The sequence below is a fragment of the Miniopterus natalensis genome, chromosome 4 (assembly GCF_054644295.1).
Source record: "Miniopterus natalensis isolate mMinNat1 chromosome 4, mMinNat1.hap1, whole genome shotgun sequence".
Taxonomy (NCBI): domain Eukaryota; kingdom Metazoa; phylum Chordata; class Mammalia; order Chiroptera; family Miniopteridae; genus Miniopterus; species Miniopterus natalensis.
In genome coordinates, this window is record NC_142084.1 from 79,948,504 (window position 1) to 79,968,843 (window position 20,340).

At 54.7% G+C, this 20,340-nt stretch overlaps 1 protein-coding gene across 1 annotated transcript in view; it reads right to left on the reverse strand.

The window, feature by feature from the left end:
- Window positions 1-20,340, reverse strand: part of PDGFRB (platelet derived growth factor receptor beta) — a 35,851-nt gene that overhangs the window by 2,478 nt on the left and 13,033 nt on the right. The window contains exons 2-22 of the mRNA XM_016210601.2: window positions 17,765-17,810; window positions 16,326-16,649; window positions 15,573-15,839; window positions 14,739-14,866; window positions 14,458-14,623; window positions 13,731-13,923; window positions 12,944-13,059; window positions 11,522-11,645; window positions 10,922-11,133; window positions 9,980-10,074; window positions 8,905-9,037; window positions 8,253-8,357; window positions 7,814-7,924; window positions 6,378-6,537; window positions 5,177-5,337; window positions 4,484-4,602; window positions 4,092-4,214; window positions 3,170-3,281; window positions 2,636-2,735; window positions 2,023-2,128; window positions 900-1,132 (exon numbers count right to left, since the gene is read on the reverse strand). Coding sequence (XP_016066087.2) covers window positions 900-1,132; window positions 2,023-2,128; window positions 2,636-2,735; window positions 3,170-3,281; window positions 4,092-4,214; window positions 4,484-4,602; window positions 5,177-5,337; window positions 6,378-6,537; window positions 7,814-7,924; window positions 8,253-8,357; window positions 8,905-9,037; window positions 9,980-10,074; window positions 10,922-11,133; window positions 11,522-11,645; window positions 12,944-13,059; window positions 13,731-13,923; window positions 14,458-14,623; window positions 14,739-14,866; window positions 15,573-15,839; window positions 16,326-16,649; window positions 17,765-17,804 — 3,128 coding nt within the window. The 5' untranslated portion in view covers window positions 17,805-17,810. The remainder of the gene's footprint in view (window positions 1-899; window positions 1,133-2,022; window positions 2,129-2,635; window positions 2,736-3,169; window positions 3,282-4,091; window positions 4,215-4,483; window positions 4,603-5,176; window positions 5,338-6,377; window positions 6,538-7,813; window positions 7,925-8,252; window positions 8,358-8,904; window positions 9,038-9,979; window positions 10,075-10,921; window positions 11,134-11,521; window positions 11,646-12,943; window positions 13,060-13,730; window positions 13,924-14,457; window positions 14,624-14,738; window positions 14,867-15,572; window positions 15,840-16,325; window positions 16,650-17,764; window positions 17,811-20,340) is intronic.

Sequence of the window (20,340 nt, forward strand, 5' to 3'; positions counted from 1 at the left end):
AAATCAGGGCCCGCATTCACACCCTCAGCTGTTTGAACCCTGAGCTTAACGCCTCTGCACACTGTCTACACGGAGCCTTGGAATATTAGCTGCTTACACAGGGTAAAGAGGACCTTCGGGACGGCGGGGGGGCGGGTGAGGCATCTGAGTCCTGTGTTGCTCCTAGTACTCAGAGAGAGCAGGTGCCTGGGGGATCTCGAAGCAGAGCTGGGGTTGGAACCCAGGTGGGGCTCCTGCCACTTCACTGTGGGCTGGGTCTTGTTTTGGGGGAGTGGACCTGGCCTCATGGGGAACCCTTCTCTCCAGCTGAGGGGGCATCCTGTCTGGATATCAAATCCAGGCAACAGCTGGGACTTCCCTCAAAGCCCTCCCCATACTCCAACTTCACCACATCCCAGGGCAAAGAAAAGCATGGATCTTCCCAGTCTGAATTCTGGCCTGAACTCCTGTAGGCGCCTCTGCCTCCTGCAGCCACGCCAGCTCCCTGGGGTCCCCAAGGTGTGGTGCTAAAGGACAGACCACAGGCCTGGGGCTGGTGATGACCTGAGGTAACACATGGGGTGCTTGCTGAGTGCTAATTAGGTTTCTTCCTCTTCTCCTTAGGGCTAGGACAGGGCCTAGAGAGGGGAGAGAGTAGATGTCCTTTAAGGGCTCCTTTAAAGGAAGCAGCTACATTGCAGATAAGTCCCAGCCCACTCTTTCTCTCACCAACCTGCCCTTTCCACTTGAAGGCATCAGAAGTCAAAGGAGTTCAATTCTCTCTTCTATTCGCTGGCAGGAATAAGTGCTCACTCTGGGTAACTTAATTCTAAGGCAAGCCTGATGCCACAGAGACAGACAGACAGACACACACGCACACACTGTGCACACTATTGCAGGCCCCGGGCCACAGCGATTACCTGGCAAGGCTGGGGGAGCCCTCCAGTGGGCCCTCATCAGCAACCTCGGGTTTAGGGTCGGGCAGGGGGATGATATAGTCATTGTCACCCTCGTTGGGCTGCACAGCAGTGTAGAGGACTGAGCTGGTGTCCAGGGGGGATCGGAGCCCATGGAAGCCTGGGAAGCGGGCTTGGGACCGAAGGACAGCGGGGTGGTCGCTCCTCAGGAACTCCTCATCCACCTGCTGGTACTTCTGCTCCGAGGGCCAGGGAGAACCCGAGAAACAGGGCAGGGCAGATCAGAAAAGCCTTGAGGGGTCATCCAACAGTAAGATTCTGACCCAGCCCCTCTCATCTTGTGGAAATTAGGCAACTGCTGCTCAGAAAGGAAGGGCAATTGCCCAAAGCCACGCAGCTGAGCTGCCCTCCCACCTGGCATCTCCCAAGACAAGGTGAGCTCAGGGCCACCCAGGGAGGGCGCAGTCAGTGGAGCAGCACCCGAGACACTAACACTTCTCCCACTTCAGACCAGACAGGTGCGAGCTCTCATCCTGCCTCAACCTGCTTCAGCGGGACCTCAGTTTCCCTAACTACCTAATGGTGACAATTCCACTCCATCTCACTGGTCCTGGAGCCTTAACCAGACCTGGGGTGGGAGGAGGCTTAGAAATGAGCCTGGGGAAAGGGCTGTGTCTGTGCCAAAGGAGACTGGCATGCCCCTCCTCTGGCTCCTGCCATGGGCAGGGAGGGCATTAAGACCCAGCTGGCTCCATGTGCCTTGTCTGAGCCTGGATGAGACCCAAGTGGTCAGGCCCTTAGCAGTCATCTAGCCTTAGGAATTTCAAACCTCTGAAGGAGCCCCAAGATTTGGCATGGGTAAGGATTAAAGGGGGCTGTGCGCTCCCCCCCTCCACTTTAAACCTATCAGCTTTCACATGGGATTTCATTTCAAAACTCTTTGTTCTGCTAAAATAAACTCATAGCTCCAGCCCATCCCTTACTGGTACCAGCAGGGAAACTGAGGCCCAGAGAGGGTAAAGGGTGGTCCTCCAAATACTGGCATATCATAAAGAGCCTTGTAACCAGTGTCTGGCCTCCGGACCAGAACTCTTCATTTCCACCACCCCCACCCGCTTCAACATACCTTTTTGTAACCCTCGCCCAGCAGTCTCTCGAGAAGCAGCACCAGCTGGGAAAAGGGGGGGCGGATCTCAAACTTCTCTTCCCAACACTTCTGCATGATCTCGTAACTGGGGAGAGGTGCAGGGGTCAGGATCTCTGACACAGGGCTCAGGGGAGGGGGCTGCCACCCCAGAACAAGTGAGCGATGATGGGTTTCGGGGAAGGGAGGTACATAGGTGTTGTTTCCCATTATCACACCCGGATATACCCTTGGGGGGCCCTCCCTCCAGCCCCAGTCCAATGGAGCCCCACTCCAACTCTGTGGAGTTGACCATGCCTGGGTGAGCACATGGTGCAGATCTGGCCAGTGGGACTTTGTATCCCCTCAGCTTAGTGGCTGGTTCTGGATGGGCACATGACCCAAGCTGAGCCCATGACAGTCAGCCCTGGGCCTTTTGCTGGAACTACAGTGAATGAGGCAGAGCCCAGGGATAGAAGGAGGGATTGCCAATGACATCCAGCTATGCCAAGATTTTTCTAGATCTCTGAATGAATAAATCTATTGTTGGCTTAAGCTGGTAAAGTTCGGTATCTATTGTTTGCACCCAAAAAGTCCTCACAAATGCCCCACTCACATCTCGTCGGAGGCGTGGGCAGGCTGGGCCATGCGGTAACCCCGCTTGATGGCATTGTAAAACTGCTCGTTCATGGGCAGCTCTGGGTAAGGGGTGCCACCTGTCAGGGAGCAAAGACAAGAGAAGAGATAGATACACAGGCTCAGGGGTGTTGAAAAAGTGGTGAGAAACCCTCACGCCAGGGCTGGGTTGAGGGGGGAGTGGCCCTGGAATTGGGAAATGTGGCTTCTTCCTGGTTCTGGACAGACTACAACCCTCCCCAGAATCAGAGAACCGAAGAACACCAGAGCCAAACAGGTTTTTTGATGTCACTGTTCAAACCCCTCGATACTCAGATGGGGAGGTAAAGAGACCCAGAGAGGGCAAGAGACTTGCCCAGGACATGCAGCAATAAGAAAGCAGCAGAGCTGGGACTTGAACCAGAGCCCTGATCCCTGTCCCAGAGTCTGTTCACAGCCCTGCCAGGCTGGAGTGTGAACGGTCAGAGTGGATGTGAGCCAGGCTGCTGGGGACTCTGGGAAGAAGGAAGCATACCTAGGGTAAAGATCTCCCAGAGTAGGATCCCAAAGGACCACACGTCGCTCAGGGTGGTGTAGAGGCTGTTGAAGATGCTCTCGGGGGCCATCCATTTCAGCGGCAGGAAGGTCTAAGGGAGGGCAGGAAGGCCTGAGCGCAAGGAGGGCTGAGCCCCACTGCACAAAGGGGTGGGGTGGGGGGAGGAGACCTGGCAGTTCCCACCCCCAACTCTTTCTCACTCCCTCATCCCTGAGGTAAGGATGGGCACAGTTCCCATGTCCATCCCAGTGCTGGCCAGAGGATCAGGAGGCTGAGTTTCTTTTCCTACAAGCAACCAAGGTCTGAGGCTCCTCAGAGAGCAGTCTTCCCTTCCTGACCCCAGGAGAGGCCCCTGACTGAGTTAGCAGAGGGGAGTGGGAGCCAGGGACATGCCAGTGGTGCCACCCAACTCTGATCCTGGCTGCCTCAGGTCTCTGAGGCCTAGCATCCCTCCAGTTCTGGGGTTCACTGTTCCAATGTGGAAAGTGGGGACACAAATGGGAGGCAGGATGGTCATATTTTAACCAAATACTGCCTGCCACCTATTCATCTGTTTTCGCCTGCCACTTCAGCTTCTTCCTCTGCCTTCTCCCACCATTAGGACAACACATTTGGCCTGTTCCCCCTCCAAACTCCCTGGGATCCTATACAGCTAGTCCCTTGCTCCCTGTCATGACCAGCAAATCTGAGCCCCCAGCTCACCCCACAAGCCTCAGCATCTCTGCCCACTCCAGCCCCATGCACAGCTGGTGGCTCCCTTTCCTGTCCTTGCACACATGGCTAGGCAGGCAGACCTATCACTGTGGGCAGGTCAGACCACAGGGAGCCCTGTCCTGACCTCTTAGCCAAAGCCATGCTGACTGGGAGGGTCAGAGGCACACAGAGTGGGGAAGGTACTCACACTGCCTTTGGAGATGTAGTTAGAGTCCCGCATGATGTCACGAGCAAGGCCAAAGTCACAGATCTTGACCAGCTTGCCCTCACAGATGAGCACATTTCTGGCTGCCAGGTCTCGGTGGACACACTGGGGGGTTGGGGAGGATCAGAGCTGAGACCTTGGGGGGCAATTGTGGGGAAAGACCCTCCATGTCAAGTGCTTTGGGGAAGATGCATCACTGTCCAGGTGCGAGTGGCCACACAGGTGAGAGGGGCCATGTGGTGTGAGGGCATTTAATGTCCTCACCCACCAGAGGGGACTAAGCTACCATGTGGATCTGTGTACTTAAGGGATGCTGGCTGGCTGGGTGACCCACCTCCCCATGACCTCAATCTGCCCACTGTGACTACACGTACATTCTTGGAGGCCAGGAACTCCATGCCATTGGCCACCTGGTAGCTGAAGCCCACAAGATCCGTGTAGCTAAGCACTGGGGACTCGTTAATCAAAGTTGCTCGGCAGGTCCTTTCGGGAGCTAGAAGAGAGCAGAAGGTCACCCACTGTCTCGTGTGTCCCATGTCCCACAAGACCTCTGCTCTTAAGCTCCCAGAGGCTAAATGTCCAAGGCAGGGGGCTACTGGTCCTCTATGTCTCCCTCCAAAGAAAAACAATTTCCAATTATCTAACTTAAACCTCTCCTACTTTATCAGAGCCTTTGTTTTCCAGAAAAGCTGTCGGCATTTGCCCTGGGCCACCCTTGCTCGGCCTAGCCTGCCTGCTTTTCAGGGGCACTAGATCAGCCCGAGGTGTCCTCTGAGCAGACTACTCTTCCCCAAGGCCCAGGAGGCAAGGTACTCCCTCCCTGACCCGACCTTTCCCTCTGTATGTGCTGCGCGCACATCTCTAGACCCACAAACTGGTTCATATTGGGGCCCCACCACACAGCATCTTTGTGCAGGTGGCTACCCTCAGTTTCTGCACCTATGAAATGGGCACAAGGCCTGCTTCCTCTCAGGGTTGTTGTCTGGCTGGGCATGTGAAAGGCTTTGAAAAGAATGCATCACTGTGCAGGTGTGAGGGCCACACGGGGGAGGATACCGTGCACCCACCGGAGGGGACGTAGTTATCATAGGGAGCCATGTAGTTGGAGGGCTCAATGTCTGCATATTTGATGTCTCCTTTCATGTCCAGCATGGGCACATAGTCCACCGACTCGTCCTTGCTCATGTCCATGTAGCCACCGTCACTCTCCCCAGGCAGGGACATGTGGCTGAGGGTGAGAGGAGTGTCACAGAAGGAGAAGTGACAGGGTTTCCCTTCCTTTCCCCTCCTGCCCCTCTGCTTACCCCTGGGGCCTGCAAGACCCTGTCACTCAAGTATTTCTTCTCTCCCTCACTGAGTCATCCTCCTCTAGCCTGTCACCATCATGTGAAGAACCTCATAGACAGCGCTTTCAACCAACCTGTGGGGCCCTGGGCTGGGCCCTGGGCCTTCCAAGATGACATAAGACCCAGTGTGTATTCTCAGAGAGCTCGGGTCAAGGGCAATTACACCCCTCCAGGGCAAGGGTCACAAGAAGGGCATGTACAGAGGTGCCTTTCTGTGGCCTCTACAGCACCAGCCAGCCAGGATGCCCCATGGATGCCCGGCCCCAACCCAGAGTGGGCAACGAATTGCCCGAAGGCCTCTGCCTGCAGCACCCCCTCCGCAGAGAGCGGTGGGACTATACACACGTGTCTCTATAGGTAGAAAAAAGACTGGAAGAAAATGGATCAAGATGTTGGGGAGAACAGGGATGAGTCTTCTTTTAGTGCTTTTCTAAAGTTACCCTCATCCCTGCGAAAAATACATATTGCTTGTGTAATCAGCGAAAGAACTAAGGTGCTATCTTTGGAAAGGAAGACGCAGGGGGCTGTGTTGACCTCGGGCACTGGAGAGGCTGGTGCGCAGAAGGCGCGGAAGCTACCGTGAGGGGTACGGCGTGGAGTCAGGCCTGGGGCAGGGGGGCCCCAGTGCTCACCGTGGAAAGCAAGGAAGGAATCACAACATAGGGAGCATGTGAGGGACCAAGGGGTCACACCTGCAGAGTGCTCAGCACAGGGCCTGGCACACTGCAGGCAGCCAGTGGGTGGCAGGTGGCAGCCGATCCCACCATTACCATCAGCATTACTGTCATGCCCTCTGGGGTGGCCAAGCCCCAGGTCCACTCTACGCTCCCTGGCCTCAGTTTCCTGTACTGGACAAAGACGGAGCAAGCAGATGCTCCTCAGGGCTCCCCAAAGATTTAGATCCCCATCTCCCTCCAGGTACCTGGGGAGGGGGAGCCCGACCGGCAGGGCGTTGCTGTAGAGCTCGGCGCTGGCCCGGCGGCGCTTGTCGGAGCAGTGCTGCAGGAAGGTGTGCTTGTTGCGGTGTAGGTAGTCCACCAGGTCGCCGTAGCGGCAGTACTCAGTGATGATGTAGATGGGCCCTGTGGAGGGACAAGCTCAGGGACAGTCCCCGGGGAGGCCTCAGGGCGATGAGACATCAGGGCCAGGAGGCTAATAACAGGCTGCGCGTGGGAGAGGCAGCTTGGTGTAATGGTGAAGAGGCTTCGGCTCCAGGCAAACCTGGTTTCTTTTCCTGCCTCTGTGACTGTGAGCAACATACTTAGTTTCCCTGAGCCTTACTTTCCCCATCTGTTAAATGGGGCCAACAATACCCGCCACAAAGTGCTGTCATGACAATGCCTTTGCCAGCTTAGCTCAGTGCCTGGACCATAGCAAGCACAGTGTTAGCTGCTGTCAATAGGTTTTCAAATTAAAGCTTATTTTGCAGCCAAATTTATAAAGTAAATAGTGACAATTATTTATTATCAGGTTATTGCTTAAATTCAAATACGATGCATTTATTTAGAGTCAATCGGTGGGAACTTGAAGATATATTAATGAGAACAAAAATTGTGAAACAGGGTGATCATTGCAGACATAAGTTGGCCTATGAGTGCAATGTACTTCTGAATTTTGCTTTGGTTGCACAATACTGAGGAAAATCCCAAACCTCACAATAAACAGCTGTAAATGGCAATAACATTGTTTTTGCAGCCTAACAGCCTAACTTGCAATCAGACTTTCAAATAAACATGCTTAGCCAGAAACACTTTATTCTATGATCTGAATGCAGGCTGGTGGTCTCCGACAGTGGGGACACACTTCATTTCAGTGTCGCCTGAGCTGTGATTTATTACAGTTGTTAAAATATATAAGCAAAAACCAACAACAATGAACAGACAGACGCAGACAACAGTATGGTGACTGCCAGAGGGAAGGGGGTGGGGGAGGTGGAAGCGGGCACAGGGGGGATAAATGGTGGCGAGAGAGGCTTGAATTTGGGTGGTGGCTGCAGGGTGCAGTATGCAGATGATGTGTTACTGAGTTGTACATTGAAACTTGTATGGTTTTATTAACCAATGTCAGCCTAATTCAATTTTTTAAAAATGTGAAAGTTTTAAAATGTCAGAGGATCCCTTGATGTGGGAACTCCTGGGACTGGTGACCTGAAAAGTCCTTTGGCCTTGGTGGCTCTATGATTCTGTGAATTTCTAAATCCCATATCCAGCTGACTCCGTAAAGTGAGGGTGTGGGACAGGATGGGTGCAGACACTCCAGCTGGAGTGTCTTGCTGTTCCTGGACTGAGGAGGGGTGGAGAGGGGCCAGGCCTTGGCTGTTGGCATTTCCCAGAGTCCTCTGGGCAAGTGGATTTGTACCTCCTTTGGTGCAGGCTCCCAGCAGATTGACCACATTCAGGTGGGGCCCGAGGTGACTCATGATCTTCAGCTCCGACATGAGGGCTTGCTTCTCACTGCTGCGGGCTGTGGCTGAGGGACAGAGGGGGCCTCAGGCCTGGCCCCATCACTGAGGCCCCGTGGAGGCCCCACTGGAGCTTATTCTGGCTCTGCCCCAGTCTGTGCTGTAAGACCCAGGCGGCCAAGGGCGGGGAGGACCCACATGCAGGGGGAGGGGAAAGAGGACAGGAGGAAGGAGGCAAGGAGGGGGAGGAGGGGGAGGGAAGAGGCTGCCAGAGGCGGGCTGGCTGCAGGGTGACTGTATTCCTTGTGCCAGGGAATAGAATCAGGCCTGGCCTGCTCTGGGAGTGCTTGAATGTGTGGGGAGGGAGCAAGAGAGAGGTGGGGCACCTTGACTCACATTTTAGCATCTTGACAGCCACTTTCATTGTAGCCTGAGAATGGCTCAGGCCATGAGCCGTGGCCTCCACCACCTGCCCAAAGGCCCCGGAGCCCAGGGTACGTCCTGGGAAAAGATGATCCCTCAGCTCCTGGCCCACCAGGAGTTTGCATTCCCCACCCTCTCTGAGATCAGCCTAGACATTCCTCAACCACCCTGGACTTAAGGTGTTCCCCACAATAAGGCTCCTAAAATCACAGCGCTTCATGGTCTATCCTGGTGTCTCACCTAAGACCTATCTGCTTGCTGGCCCATTTAGTCCCTGGGAGCCTTCCTCCCTCCCTAGAAGGGAGCACGGCTCCTCTGCACCCCTCAGCTTTCCAGCTAGACTAAGCACAGGGTTGGCGCTCAGCCTGTCCACAATTAATACTTCCTCTCGTCACAAAGGGGTCCCACCTCACACAGTCATGGGATCATAGGACCTCAATGCTGGATAGTCCCTGGGGATTGTCTTATCCCCATTGTACAGAGGGGGAGACAAGGCCAGAGAAGGCAAGGCATCCATCAGCCCTAAGTCTCAAAGTTAGTCATGGAAAGCTGGGACCAGAATGCAGATAATCTTCCCACCCGCCTCAAGTCCACACACTGCCATGTGAGGTCTCCTTGGACTGACCAAGCACAAGCTGGTCCCGCGGCAGCTCCCAGGTGGAGTCATAGGGGAGCTGCATGGGGTCCACGTAGATGTACTCATGGCCGTCAGAACTCACAGATTCAATCACCTTCCATCGGATCTCATAGCGGGGCTTCTGCAGGACCAAGACCAGGGATGGGTCATCAGAGGGGGTCTTGAGGCCCACTAGGTCCAGTCCCTTATGGAACAGATGGGGCAGGAGACCAAGAGGCCCAGAGAGTGACAGGGGCATAGCTGAAGTCACACAGCAAGTTATGGATAGAGCCAAGGCCTTCATGGATTCAGTGGGAACTGATGTTAAGGTGGCCCAGCTATGGAGTGGCTGAGGAGTATCTGACAGCCAAGGACCCAGCTCATCAGAACCGCCTCCTCAGCTTCTCCCAGAGCCTCAACTGCTGCTCAGATGGGAGTAGAGGAGTACACAGCTCCAGAAAGTGACACAAGGCAGGGGCACTCTGCTGGATGTGGACAGCCCATCTCCATGCTGGGTCAGTCACAAAGATGTAACAATAGGATGTTGAAACCATGAGGTGTTGGAATCACTGGGCTAGAATCTTAGAAAGATAGACTATGGGGTACTGCAATTCTAATTCAGGAATCTTAAAATGTTAGAAGCAAAGAATGGTGAAATCTCAGAATGGAACATGGAAATTACAGAGTAACAGGATTGAATGCAGTTCAATAGAATCCTAGAGTCTCTGTGGCTAAGAGCTGGAAGAATCCTGGAGCCCATGTAGTCCACCTGGAAGGTCCCATACCCTGTGTTGGGATGGGCAGGAATGATGTCTGAGCAGGAGCTGGACAGGGGAACAGTAGAGGCCGGGAATCCTGATGGCCTGGACCAGGCCCATCCTGGCCCGGACCAGGCCCATCCTGGCCCAGGCTGCTGGGGATGGAGGTAGTTCAGACATCCAGCATTACTCTATATCATTTTATACTTGAACTCTGTGCTGGGTCCCAGACATGGCAGATCCTGCAGGATTCAAGGATAGCAGGGGGTATCCATATAATATAATGGTGTGTCAGTCTGTGTCCACTCGGCAAGGGTGGCGCTTACCTTCTGCCAGAGCATGATGAGGATGATGAAGGAGATGATCGTTAGGACAACCAAGGCCAGGATGGCCGAGATCACCACCACCTTGAAGGGCAGGGCTGGAGGCAGAGACAAGAGCTGGCCATAAGCCAACAGAGCACTTGGCAGCTGCCTTCCTTATCCTACCTCTGAGACCACAAATCCCTCTCTGCCTACCCATCCCAGAGCAGAAGCCCCTCCCCCCCCAGCCTATAATGTCAGACAGACCCTCAGCCTCTCCCTCTGGGCCACACCTTCAGCCTCTCCCATAATTACCCCATGCCCTTCAGTAATTACCCCCTGCTCAGACCACCATCCACCTCCCTATCCCTTCAGCCCTAGCAGGGGTCCAGATGGCCTGTCTGCCATAGCTCCAGATCAGATGCAAGCTCCTGGCAGCTAGGCTGTGGCTCACCTTTCCTCTCCATGCTTATAGACATGCACTATGCCAGTTTGCACACATGCACAGGAATTGTACATGCATTGTTTGCACACTTGTATAGGGATTGTGCACACGCATGTACATGCATAGACATATACTTGTGGGTTTACATATGTATCTGAGGGCATTCTTCATTACATGGTTTAAAAATCTACATTTGGGGAGTCTGCACACATGCCCAAGGGTCAGGCATGCTCATGTACGTGGCTTACGACATACACATAGTGTACATATACTAGGTATAAGGAGATAGTGCTATTCATGGCCATGGCTTACAGACATGTGCTCCTAGATGTATGCATGTGCCAATGTTGTGTTGTTGTGTAAGTGCGTAGGGACAAACTCTGGTGGGTTTCACAAGGTTCCTGAGTGGCCATGGACTTGCTGACTCTGGCTGGCTGTGGCACACAGGCACAGTCACAAGTATGGCAGGCCCGAGGTGGGGGTGAGGGGTCACTGAGGGCCGCTAGGGCTGGATGACTCACACTGGGGCACCAGGATGACCTCCTGCACGTCGTCGCCCAGCAGGTTTCGCAGCGTGCAGCGCACCGACAGCGGCTGATCCACTCGGCGCAGGCGCAGGATGCTCACCACCTCGAACTCCTGCTCCTCCGCCCAGTACGTCACGTTGGTCTCCAGCTGGCCCTCCTCCTCCGAGCTGTTCCCCAGAGGCGTGGGCGGCAGCTCGCGCGGACACCTGCCCAGGGAGCCCGCAGGTCAGCTTCCAGTCCCTGCGCTCTGCAGGCGGGAAACTGAGGCCCAGAGCCGGCAGTCCCAGGAGGTCGTGGCGGAGGAACCGGAGCGCCCGAGCTGATCTCCTGCGCTATCCCAACTGACCGGCAGGGGGCGCGCCTACCCCAGAACTGAGAAGCCTGAGTTCGCAAAATCCATTTCCCTTGGTTTGACTCTCAGAATGAAGGTAAGGAAAGGGGCAATATTGGTTATGCAGGGTATCTCCACGAAGCCACATCTTTTAGGACGTGACTCTAGCCTGGAACAGTGTGCCCAGAGGAAGGGCCTGGACTAGATGACCTTCAGTGGGTCCTTCTAGCCAGCTGTGGGTACCCTGGGAGACTGAGGCTCACCTTTTAAGGTCACTGCAGGTAGACCAGGTGATGTGTGGCTGAGGCATGCCCCGGCCACGACAGCGGACTGTCTGCTCCCCATTGGCAGGGTGGCTCTCGCTCAGCTCCAGCACCCGGACAGGCACTGCACGGAGAAGGCATGGGGCCAGGAGGAGGGAAGGTCGGAATAGACAGTGAGAAAGACCCTCAGGGAGGAAGGTCGTGGCCCAGAGTCTCCCCTCAGGGGAGGGGAGCTGCAGGTGAACATTAAATACTAGGAATCACTGTGTGAAAACTGGCGGATTCCCCTTCTGGGTACTTCAAAGGGAAAGCCTCAGTAGGGTGCTAGTCTGTCTTTAACACCTCTCTGAGATTTGCTAATCTTCCCGTTTAACAAAGAGAGAGCAGGTCTCGGGATCAGGGCCCTGGAAAGGCAAGAGCTTGGAGCTAGAATTTAATAGCGTTGTTTTGTTATCTTAGAGTTTATTTAGTAGTTGCTTTATATATATGATACATAACAGTGATTTTCCTTCTACAATTGAAAGGTTAAAGTCTCTTTCAAAATAAGTTTTTAGAAAGTAAAACTGACAAAACATTAAATCACTATCATGTCATTCCTCTGCTCAAAACCCTGCAGTGACTCTTCATTTCAGTCCATACGAGAGCCCACGAGGACCTACACAAACTGTACCACCCACCCACCCTAACTGCCCTGTCCCAGCTCCCACCTCATCTCCCACCACTCTCCCAGCCACTCAGGCCTTTCTGCTGCCACTCCTGTCTTTAACTGCCTGGTGTGCCCTTTCCTCAAATAGCCACTTGGCTAATGCCCTCATGACCTTCTTCAGGTCTTCATGCAACTGTCATCTCAGTGAGGCCAGCCCCATTGCTGCTGTTTAAAAGCGAAACCCTCACTGTCCTGCCCCTGGAACTCTCAGTTCTCCCCCACCCCGCACCCTGCAGCTTTTGCTTTTTCTTTCACCGCACTTGCTACCTTCTAACCTTCTACATAATTTGCTGGGGGGTTTACCCCTACTGTTGAATAGTTGTCTTCCCCAACTAGGATGCAAGCTGCACAAAGGCAGGGCCTGAAGAACCTTGAACAGACTGGCATACTGGAGTTGCTCAGTAAATATCTGTTTAATTAGTAGTGTAGTTTAAGTGGTATGTGAGAAGGAAAAATCAGGGCATTGGCACATGAAGGTCTGAGGTTTTGGAAACATCAGTCTAGCCCAATGGCCAACTTGTACAGCTAGGGAAACTGAGGCCCAGAGAGGGGTTATGCACAGAACAATGGGTCAGTGTTGGAGCTAAGACTAGAACCCTGTCCCCTGAGTCCTGGACTCCCTCTCCTGCTCCTCTGATGGGGGGTGGACAGTGTAAGAAAGGAGAGGAAATGGGCGGGAGATGAGCGCAAGGAAAGCAGGGTGGAGGGCCCCTCACCATTGATTTGCAGCTGGAAGGAGACCTGGGCCTCCGCATCCTCGTGGAAGGCCAACATGGTGTAGTGACCAGCCTCATCCACCTTCACTCGCACCAGTGTCAGTTCTGACACATACCTGGGGAACAGGCCAGGCCAGGAGACCCAGCTGTCAGAGCTGGAAGAACTCTACGGCCCTCCCCACCCTCCTTGCACAGACAAGGCCCAGGGACAGGAAGGTCACAGGTGTCAGTAGCAGAGCCAGGACTCACACCCATAGAATTGTCTCCTGAATCCCCACCCACAGGCAGCTCCGCTGAGCCCAGAGGGAGGGTTAGGAGGGATGGGGTGGGGGAGAAGGGATGGCACCGTCTCTTCTCCTTCACAAAGGCCTGACCCTGCGTTATTCTAACATAGGGCACCTCAGGTCGCCTGCTAATCTCCAGCCTCAGGGCTACCACCCACACATAGGTGGCGGTGGCCTGCCAGGCACCCTCTTTCTCAGCCACCCTGCTTTTTTCTCCTCAGCTGCCCCCGATGGCTCCACCCATCACAAGGACAGCTAAACATCTGGGAGATCATCTGACCAGTGCCTGTTTTCCCCACTAGACAGGAAACTCTAGGAGGCATGGAACTGTGTGTTTTCTCTGCAGCATCCTCAGGGCCTGGCACAGCACCTGGCAGGGTGCCTGGCACGTAGTGGGCTCTCAGGAAAGGTGGGCCTAGGTTTGTGGAGTAGCTGAAGGCTGTGGGCTGCCTGGCAGCTGCAGACCATAACTTTGAGAATGGAGTGAGTAGGTGGCAGCTCACCGAGTCTCGGACACATTGCGCGTGGACAGGGCGATCTCGCCGGCGTTGGAGTCGCCCAGGGTGCGGTTGTCCTTGAACCACAGGACAGTGGGCAGCGGGTAGGCCTCGAACACCACCTGCAGAGTCCGGCTCCGGTGCAGTTCCGCGAACTGTACAGCGTCCAGCTCACTCAGCAAGTGCACGTAGCCACTCTCTGCAAGGGGTGGCTGTCAAAGGCGAGGCTGTGCCCCACCACCAGTGGGATGGTGCCTCGGGGGGGGGGGGGACTTCTGGAGGCAGGGCACCAAACTTTAGAACTACCTGAGCTGGAATTGAAGTTGGGGCTGGGACTAGAACTGAGTGGAATTTGGGGCTGATATTGGTTTGGAGGCTGAATTTAAGATTGAGACTAGAGTTGTAGTTCTCACTGGGTGTGTTCTGGCCCAGGTTTGTGGCTGAGATGAGTTGCAGCCAGCTTGAATTCAGGAATGGGGCTCCCTGGGCCTGGGATGGAGGCTGGGATTAGAAATTGGGTTGGGGCCTGGGTTCTGGCAAGGAGGAAAGTCTAGATGGGATTAGGGCTGGATTTGGGGTTGGCACTGTTTTGGTTTGGGTTCTCCTGGAAATGGAGCTTCAGTTGGCACTGTGGCTAGAGCTGGACTGAAATGTGGCTGATGGTATCCTGGGGCTGTGACAGGATATGGATCCAGCCCAGAATGAGGGTTGGGGCTGAGCCCAAGGCACGCACCAACCACGGTGACATTGATGGCCTTTTCATCTTGATGGTCGTACAAACTCTCGGACACATTGCAGATGTAGGTCCCTGAGTCGCCCAGCTCAGCACTGGGGATGTGCAGGGTGGAACGTATGTGGGGAATATCAAAGTCGGTCACTGGCTCCACCAGCCGCCCACTCTGCAGGGACAGGTAGGGCAAGTCCCCCAAATCAAGAAGCATCCAAGAAGTCAGGCTGCCGGTTAAGATATCCATCCCTGCCCGGCCCTTCCTCCAAGCCCTGGCCCAGCATTACCTCCTCGCGGGGGTACGTCCACTCAAAGTTGACCACCTCGTTGCCAGTGACGATGCACGTGATGGTGATGTTCTCGCCCTGGCGAACCACAGTCTGCGCTGCATTCATTGAGACATTGATGGATGACGCTGGTGGAGAGAGACTGGCTTAGGTCTGAGGAAGTCACCACCAGCTACCAGCACTTCAGCTTGGGGATGGGGTCAGGGCCCAGAGAGAGAAGGGATGACTGGTGTGGAAGATGCATTTATTCCACAAATATTTATTAAATATCTACTCTATGCCAAGTGCTATTCTCGGCACTGGCGTTTTAGCAGTAAACACAATAGACAGAATTTCTCTCCTCATGGAGTTGACATTCCAGAAGGGATAAGAACTGGAAATCAAAGTACTCTCCAGGCATCTAAGCACAGGGGAAATTTATTGCGCATAACTGTGTACCAGACACCCTCCATCTTCTTTTTTATTTAATCTTTTCAATAATCCCATTTTACAGCAGAAGAAGTAGGCTCAGAGGGAGTGTGCCTTGTGCAAAGTCACCGAGGCAGGAAGTGGCCGAGCTGGGATTCAAATCCAACTGGCTCCAAAGCCCGTGCCGTTGCCTACCACTGTATACCACCCAGCTCTGCCACTAACGCATCCCAATGACCTGGGGCAAAGTCCACCCTCTTTCTGAGCCTCAGTTTCCTCATCTGTAAAATGGAGACATGATCTGCCTGCAAAGGCTGTAATGAGGATCCAGTGACAAATAGAGCTGTGTACTTTGTAAACTGGAAAGGGCCTCTGTGAATGGTCATACTTGCCTCTGCTGAGCATCAGGCCAGAAAGGGGGCTCACCCTGGAGGCTGTAGACATAGTAGGGCTCAGAATCCACCTCCTTGTCCCCGATGGTCGTTTTGCAGACATAGGTCTTGTCCTCAAAGGTCCCAGAGAAGCCACGTTGGTGGTCGTAGGGGATGGGAAGTGGATCGTCCACTTTCTTCTCATGCAGTGTCACCACCAGTTGGGGATCCGTCACGCGGCATGGAATTGTGGTCTCAGTTACTTCCGTGAGAAAGATGAAGAATTCCTCGGGGAAGATCGGGAGGAAGCCCATGGTGGGGTCTGCCAGGGGTGGGGGGCAAAAATGGGGGTCAGGGGGAGCTGGGTTTCTGGCTATCCCCTGAATTGCTGTGTGACTTTGAATAGGCCCATTTCCCTTTCTGGCGCTCAGTTTTCCTATTACACAATAAGGCTACTCTCAGAAGTCCCTTCCAGCTTTAACATTTGATAGCGACAGTACCAGTGTGGGAAAGCCACCTGGAGCCTGTGGAATGAGGAAGCTGGGAGGTAGAAAGAGGGAACATATATTGGAAACAGCTGAGAATGCAGAGCTCTTGGGAGCCAGGACTGGGGTGGGCTGGAAGGGAGCAGATTGATATTCAGACCAAGGGGTAGGAATGAACATGCTCCTGGACTGAGCCAGGCTGGGTTCCATAATTCGTCTGCATTTCTAAGCTGGCTGTATTTCACCATGTCACTAAAGCACTTTCTGAGCTTCCCCAGATGCCTGCAGTTGAAGAGGGGTAAGGGAGTGAGCACAGGCCTTACCTGGCACAAAGATGTAGAGCCGTTTTTGCTCACCAGCCTCCACCTCATTGGAGTTATTGTAGGTACAAAAGTATTCTCCTGTGTCTATCCCAGTGACATCAGTCAGCGTCAGGATGCTGGAGAAATTGCCATCCTCGGTCTTGACCATTTCTTGCGTGAGCTTCTTGGACATCCGTTTCCACACCACAGGCTCTGGACCCGAGCAGGTCAGAACCAAGGTGCTGGAGACATTGAGGACAAGCTCTGGCCCCGGAGGTGTGATGACCAGACCTTGGGATGTCTGTGGTCCTAGCAACAACAGCAGGGGCAGCAAGAGCGCCTGGCCTTGGGGAGAGGAGGCACCAGATGTCAGAGCCCAGGAGCCTCCACACCTCTCCTCAAAGCTGACACATATGCACAGCCCTTGAAAACGACATGTCCCTAATCCAAACATAGACTGGAACCCATGGCACTGAGGCCTGCTCACTCAATGCCCAGTCCCCAGGGCCTCAGGGCCTCCTGATCTCAGTGCCTTTAGCCCCCCAGCCTTGAAGTCCTTCAGCAAGCAGCATTCAGGCGGTGGGCATGCTCTCACAAAGGCGGCAGGAAATCCTCGGGAAGTAATTCCCAGCCTCCAGTTCCTGCATTATTTCCCAGGTCATTTTCTGCGTCTCTTCCCTAAAGCTGCCCCAGCTACCCAGGTTCCTCCCAAAGCCCAGAGGTGGCCCTGCTTGGGGAGGGTGGGGCAAGGTAGCTCAGAGTGGGGCAGACTGGGGCAGGAGAAATACTGAGGCCCTTGGGAACTCAAGGGGACAGAAGTTGTGGGGTTGTCAAGTGATTGGTTCCAGTTCCCGAGCTGACATCTCCCAGGGAAAGATCCTGTAAGCCATGCCCCACAGCCAGTCAGCCATCCTCAGGTAAGCAGTTATCTAGTCATCGATTGCCAATGAGCATTGATTGCCTGGTCAGCTGCCTGGCCCCTGGACAGCCAAGTGAATGTATGGGAAGGAGTGAGGGAAGTGTGTGCTGAGAGAAGCCCAGCCTGGACTTGGCAGTTCACGGCCAATGAGGGATCCAAGCAGGGTGGGGACTCCCGAACCTCAAGAAGACCCGCCAGACCAATACCAGCGATTGCTGAGAAGAGATAGGAGCCTGGGGTGACTCTTAGTGAGTTGGGTGGGAACAGCTGGTGAAGGGGCATGGGGTGTGGAAGGCCAAGCAAAGGATCTGAGCTGAGGGCTCTGAGCAAGCAGGGAATCCACTGAGGTCTGTGAGCTGAGAGTGGACAGTGGAAGCTGGTCTCCACTGAGACCCACTGGAAAGGCAGGGAATTGAGGCTGAGAGCATAGCGGTGCCCCTCAGTGCCTAGGCTCTGGTGTTAGCATGCACCACTCCTGCCAGCTCCAGGGTCCTGCTTAGTGGCTCCCCAGGACCCCTACCCATGCCCCCAGTCTACCTACCTTTGAGGACAGGACCTGGCATGGCACTCAGAAGCAGCATAGTGTCCTGCAAAGTTAAATGGGGGACAGTTAGGGCCCAGGGTGGGCAGGGGGGATGCTAGGGCCCATCTTCATACCTGGGTCCTGCAGAGTAAACCTCATCCTGGGCTACCCAGCCTTCTTGTCCATGGGGCCGAAGTCAAAGGTTACCCGTGTCCCATGGCCGAGAGGGCCCCCTGCCCACAGGTCCCCTCCAGCTGCACTAGGCCCAGCCTCAAGGAGCCTACTCTTCTTTGGCTCTGTCTCTACCTCTCTGGTGACCCTGGCTGAGCCCCTGCCTCTCTTTGGGCCATAGTTTCTCTATATGTACAGTGGGGCGGGGGACTTGGACTGGATGGTGTCCAGGGGCCCGCCTGTCCTCCGGGTGACAGTTCCAATACCAGGCTCTTATCTGCCAGGACAAATATTTGGGAAAGTGTGATGAAAGGCCTGGAGGAGAAGGAGGGGGTAAGCCAGAACCCACAGAACTCCCACAGCTCCACAAGCACAATAGGAAGTGGAGGTGGCTGTGGGAAGGGAAGCGGGGGAGTCAGGGCTGTGGAATGTAGGGGGAGCACCCCCACGCCTGGCCCCCTTTCCTTGGTTCTGAGCTGCACAGGGAGGCCCAGGATAGAGGGGCCAGCGGTTGGGCCCTGGGGAGGCCCCACTGCAGAGCAAGCCTTGGGAGGTCTGTGGAGACTACTGAATCCAAGCCCCTCATCCCACCCCTAGTGTCCAGATGGGGAAACTGAGACTCTGAGAGGAAAAGAAGTTTGCCCGAGGTTACACAGCAGAATTTGTCCAAGAGAGAGACAGAGCAACCTGGACTGATAGAGGGGGAAAGAGACAAAGACACAGAGAGACGGAGGGAAGGAAAACAGTGATGGAGACAGAAAAAGCCAGAAGCAGGGACACTCACTGAAAGGCAGACTGAGCTGGATGAGTCTTTGTTCTATCCCTGCCTGTGGCCACCCATCCAAAGATCCCAAATAACCACCAAAAGCCAGGCTTGCAAGGGTCTGCCTACAGCATGGACGGGAAGGAGACCAGAAGGGGATGGGAGTCACAGCAAGAAATGTGGGCAGTAGCCACGTGACCAGGCAACAAGGAGCCTCCTGGTGCTGTGGGTCTGCTGACTTCCCTGAGTGGCTGCCCAGCCTGGCCTGGTCCTCAGGCCACACCCAGGTCACCCCCATTGCACCCCCAACCTCAGCCTTTTAGCTTCCCGTCCAAGGCTGGAGTCCGGATCTGAGCCCCAGCCAGGCTGCCTTCTGGGCCAACACTATCTCTGTGTCCTCAGTCTCCAGCTCTCAAAATGGGATAATGCTTAGCATACCACTTACAGCGCAACATTTACACATTCGTGGACCCCCAGTTTCAGCTCTGCTCAGTACCCCAGTGAGCTCTCTGAGTGAATCTGCTCTTCTCCTCCGTCTCCCCATCCCTTCAGAGCAGCCTGCCTGAGGGTCCCCTCATTTCTCCCCTCTCCCATTGCTCCAGACTGAGAGCCCAGCCCTTCCGATGTGCCCCCTCCCTCTCCCATCCCTCCTGCCCCAGCCCCTCCAGCTGGATGCCAGGCCTCCTCCAGCAGGAGGGAGCAGCGCCATGGTGGAGCCAGCAGCCCCCACAGAGGCCCATCTGCCCCTTGGTGGGTGCCCCTCTGACTCCCCCCTTCCTGCCAGAGATCTCAGCCAAAGAAAATCATTAGCAGCCGAGGCTGGGGGGAGGGGGTCATTTCAGCCTCCCTGCCCCTCCCCTCTCAGCCTCCTTGGCTGGCCACACTGTTTATTATTCTAAAGGAGGAATTTGGTCGGCTGGCCTGGAGATGGGAGATCACTGCAACTGGGGCTGGCTTGGCTCTGGAAGGCTGGGCTGTGTGGGCTGGGCCCCCTGGGCAAGCAGCCCCTGACCCTGGCTCCTCTCCTGCTGAGCCCTGGGCTGGGGGTGGCTGAGAGTCTCTGAGAGTCTCAGCTGGGAGGGGTCTTCTTGAACAGGCAGCAGAGGCCCAGAGATGGAGAGAATCGTGGCCTCGTTACACAGCAAAAAGGCGGAAGAATCGGGCTATGGGAAGAGGACAGGCTGGTCAAAGGAGCTTCAGGAAAGTGTAGACACCTTGGGAAGAGTATAGATGTCCTGGGGACCTTGGACTGGCTTCTCTCTTTATGAAATGGGCATTTGGGCTCTGATCACAGGGGCCACGGGCCCACCATGAGACTTAGCAAGTCTCTAGCTCTCTCTGGGCCTCTGTTTCTGCATCCATGGAGGGAGAGGTTTGGATGGGTCATCTCAAAGAGCCATCCCTGTTCGAAAACTGCCAGGAGAAGGCTCTAGTCACTATTATTTCTGCTTGGCGCGGGGGGGGGGGGGGGGGGGGGGATGTTGATGAGGAGAGGGCTACATTTCTGAGGCTGGACTTATATAAAAATTCATAATCCATCTTATTTCATGGACTGAAATTCCCTGACCATTTGGTCACAGACTTGCTATGTGAAGTTGGATGAGTTATTTCCCTCTCTGGGCTTCATTTTTTCAGGTGACTTTCTTACAAATAAACTGAG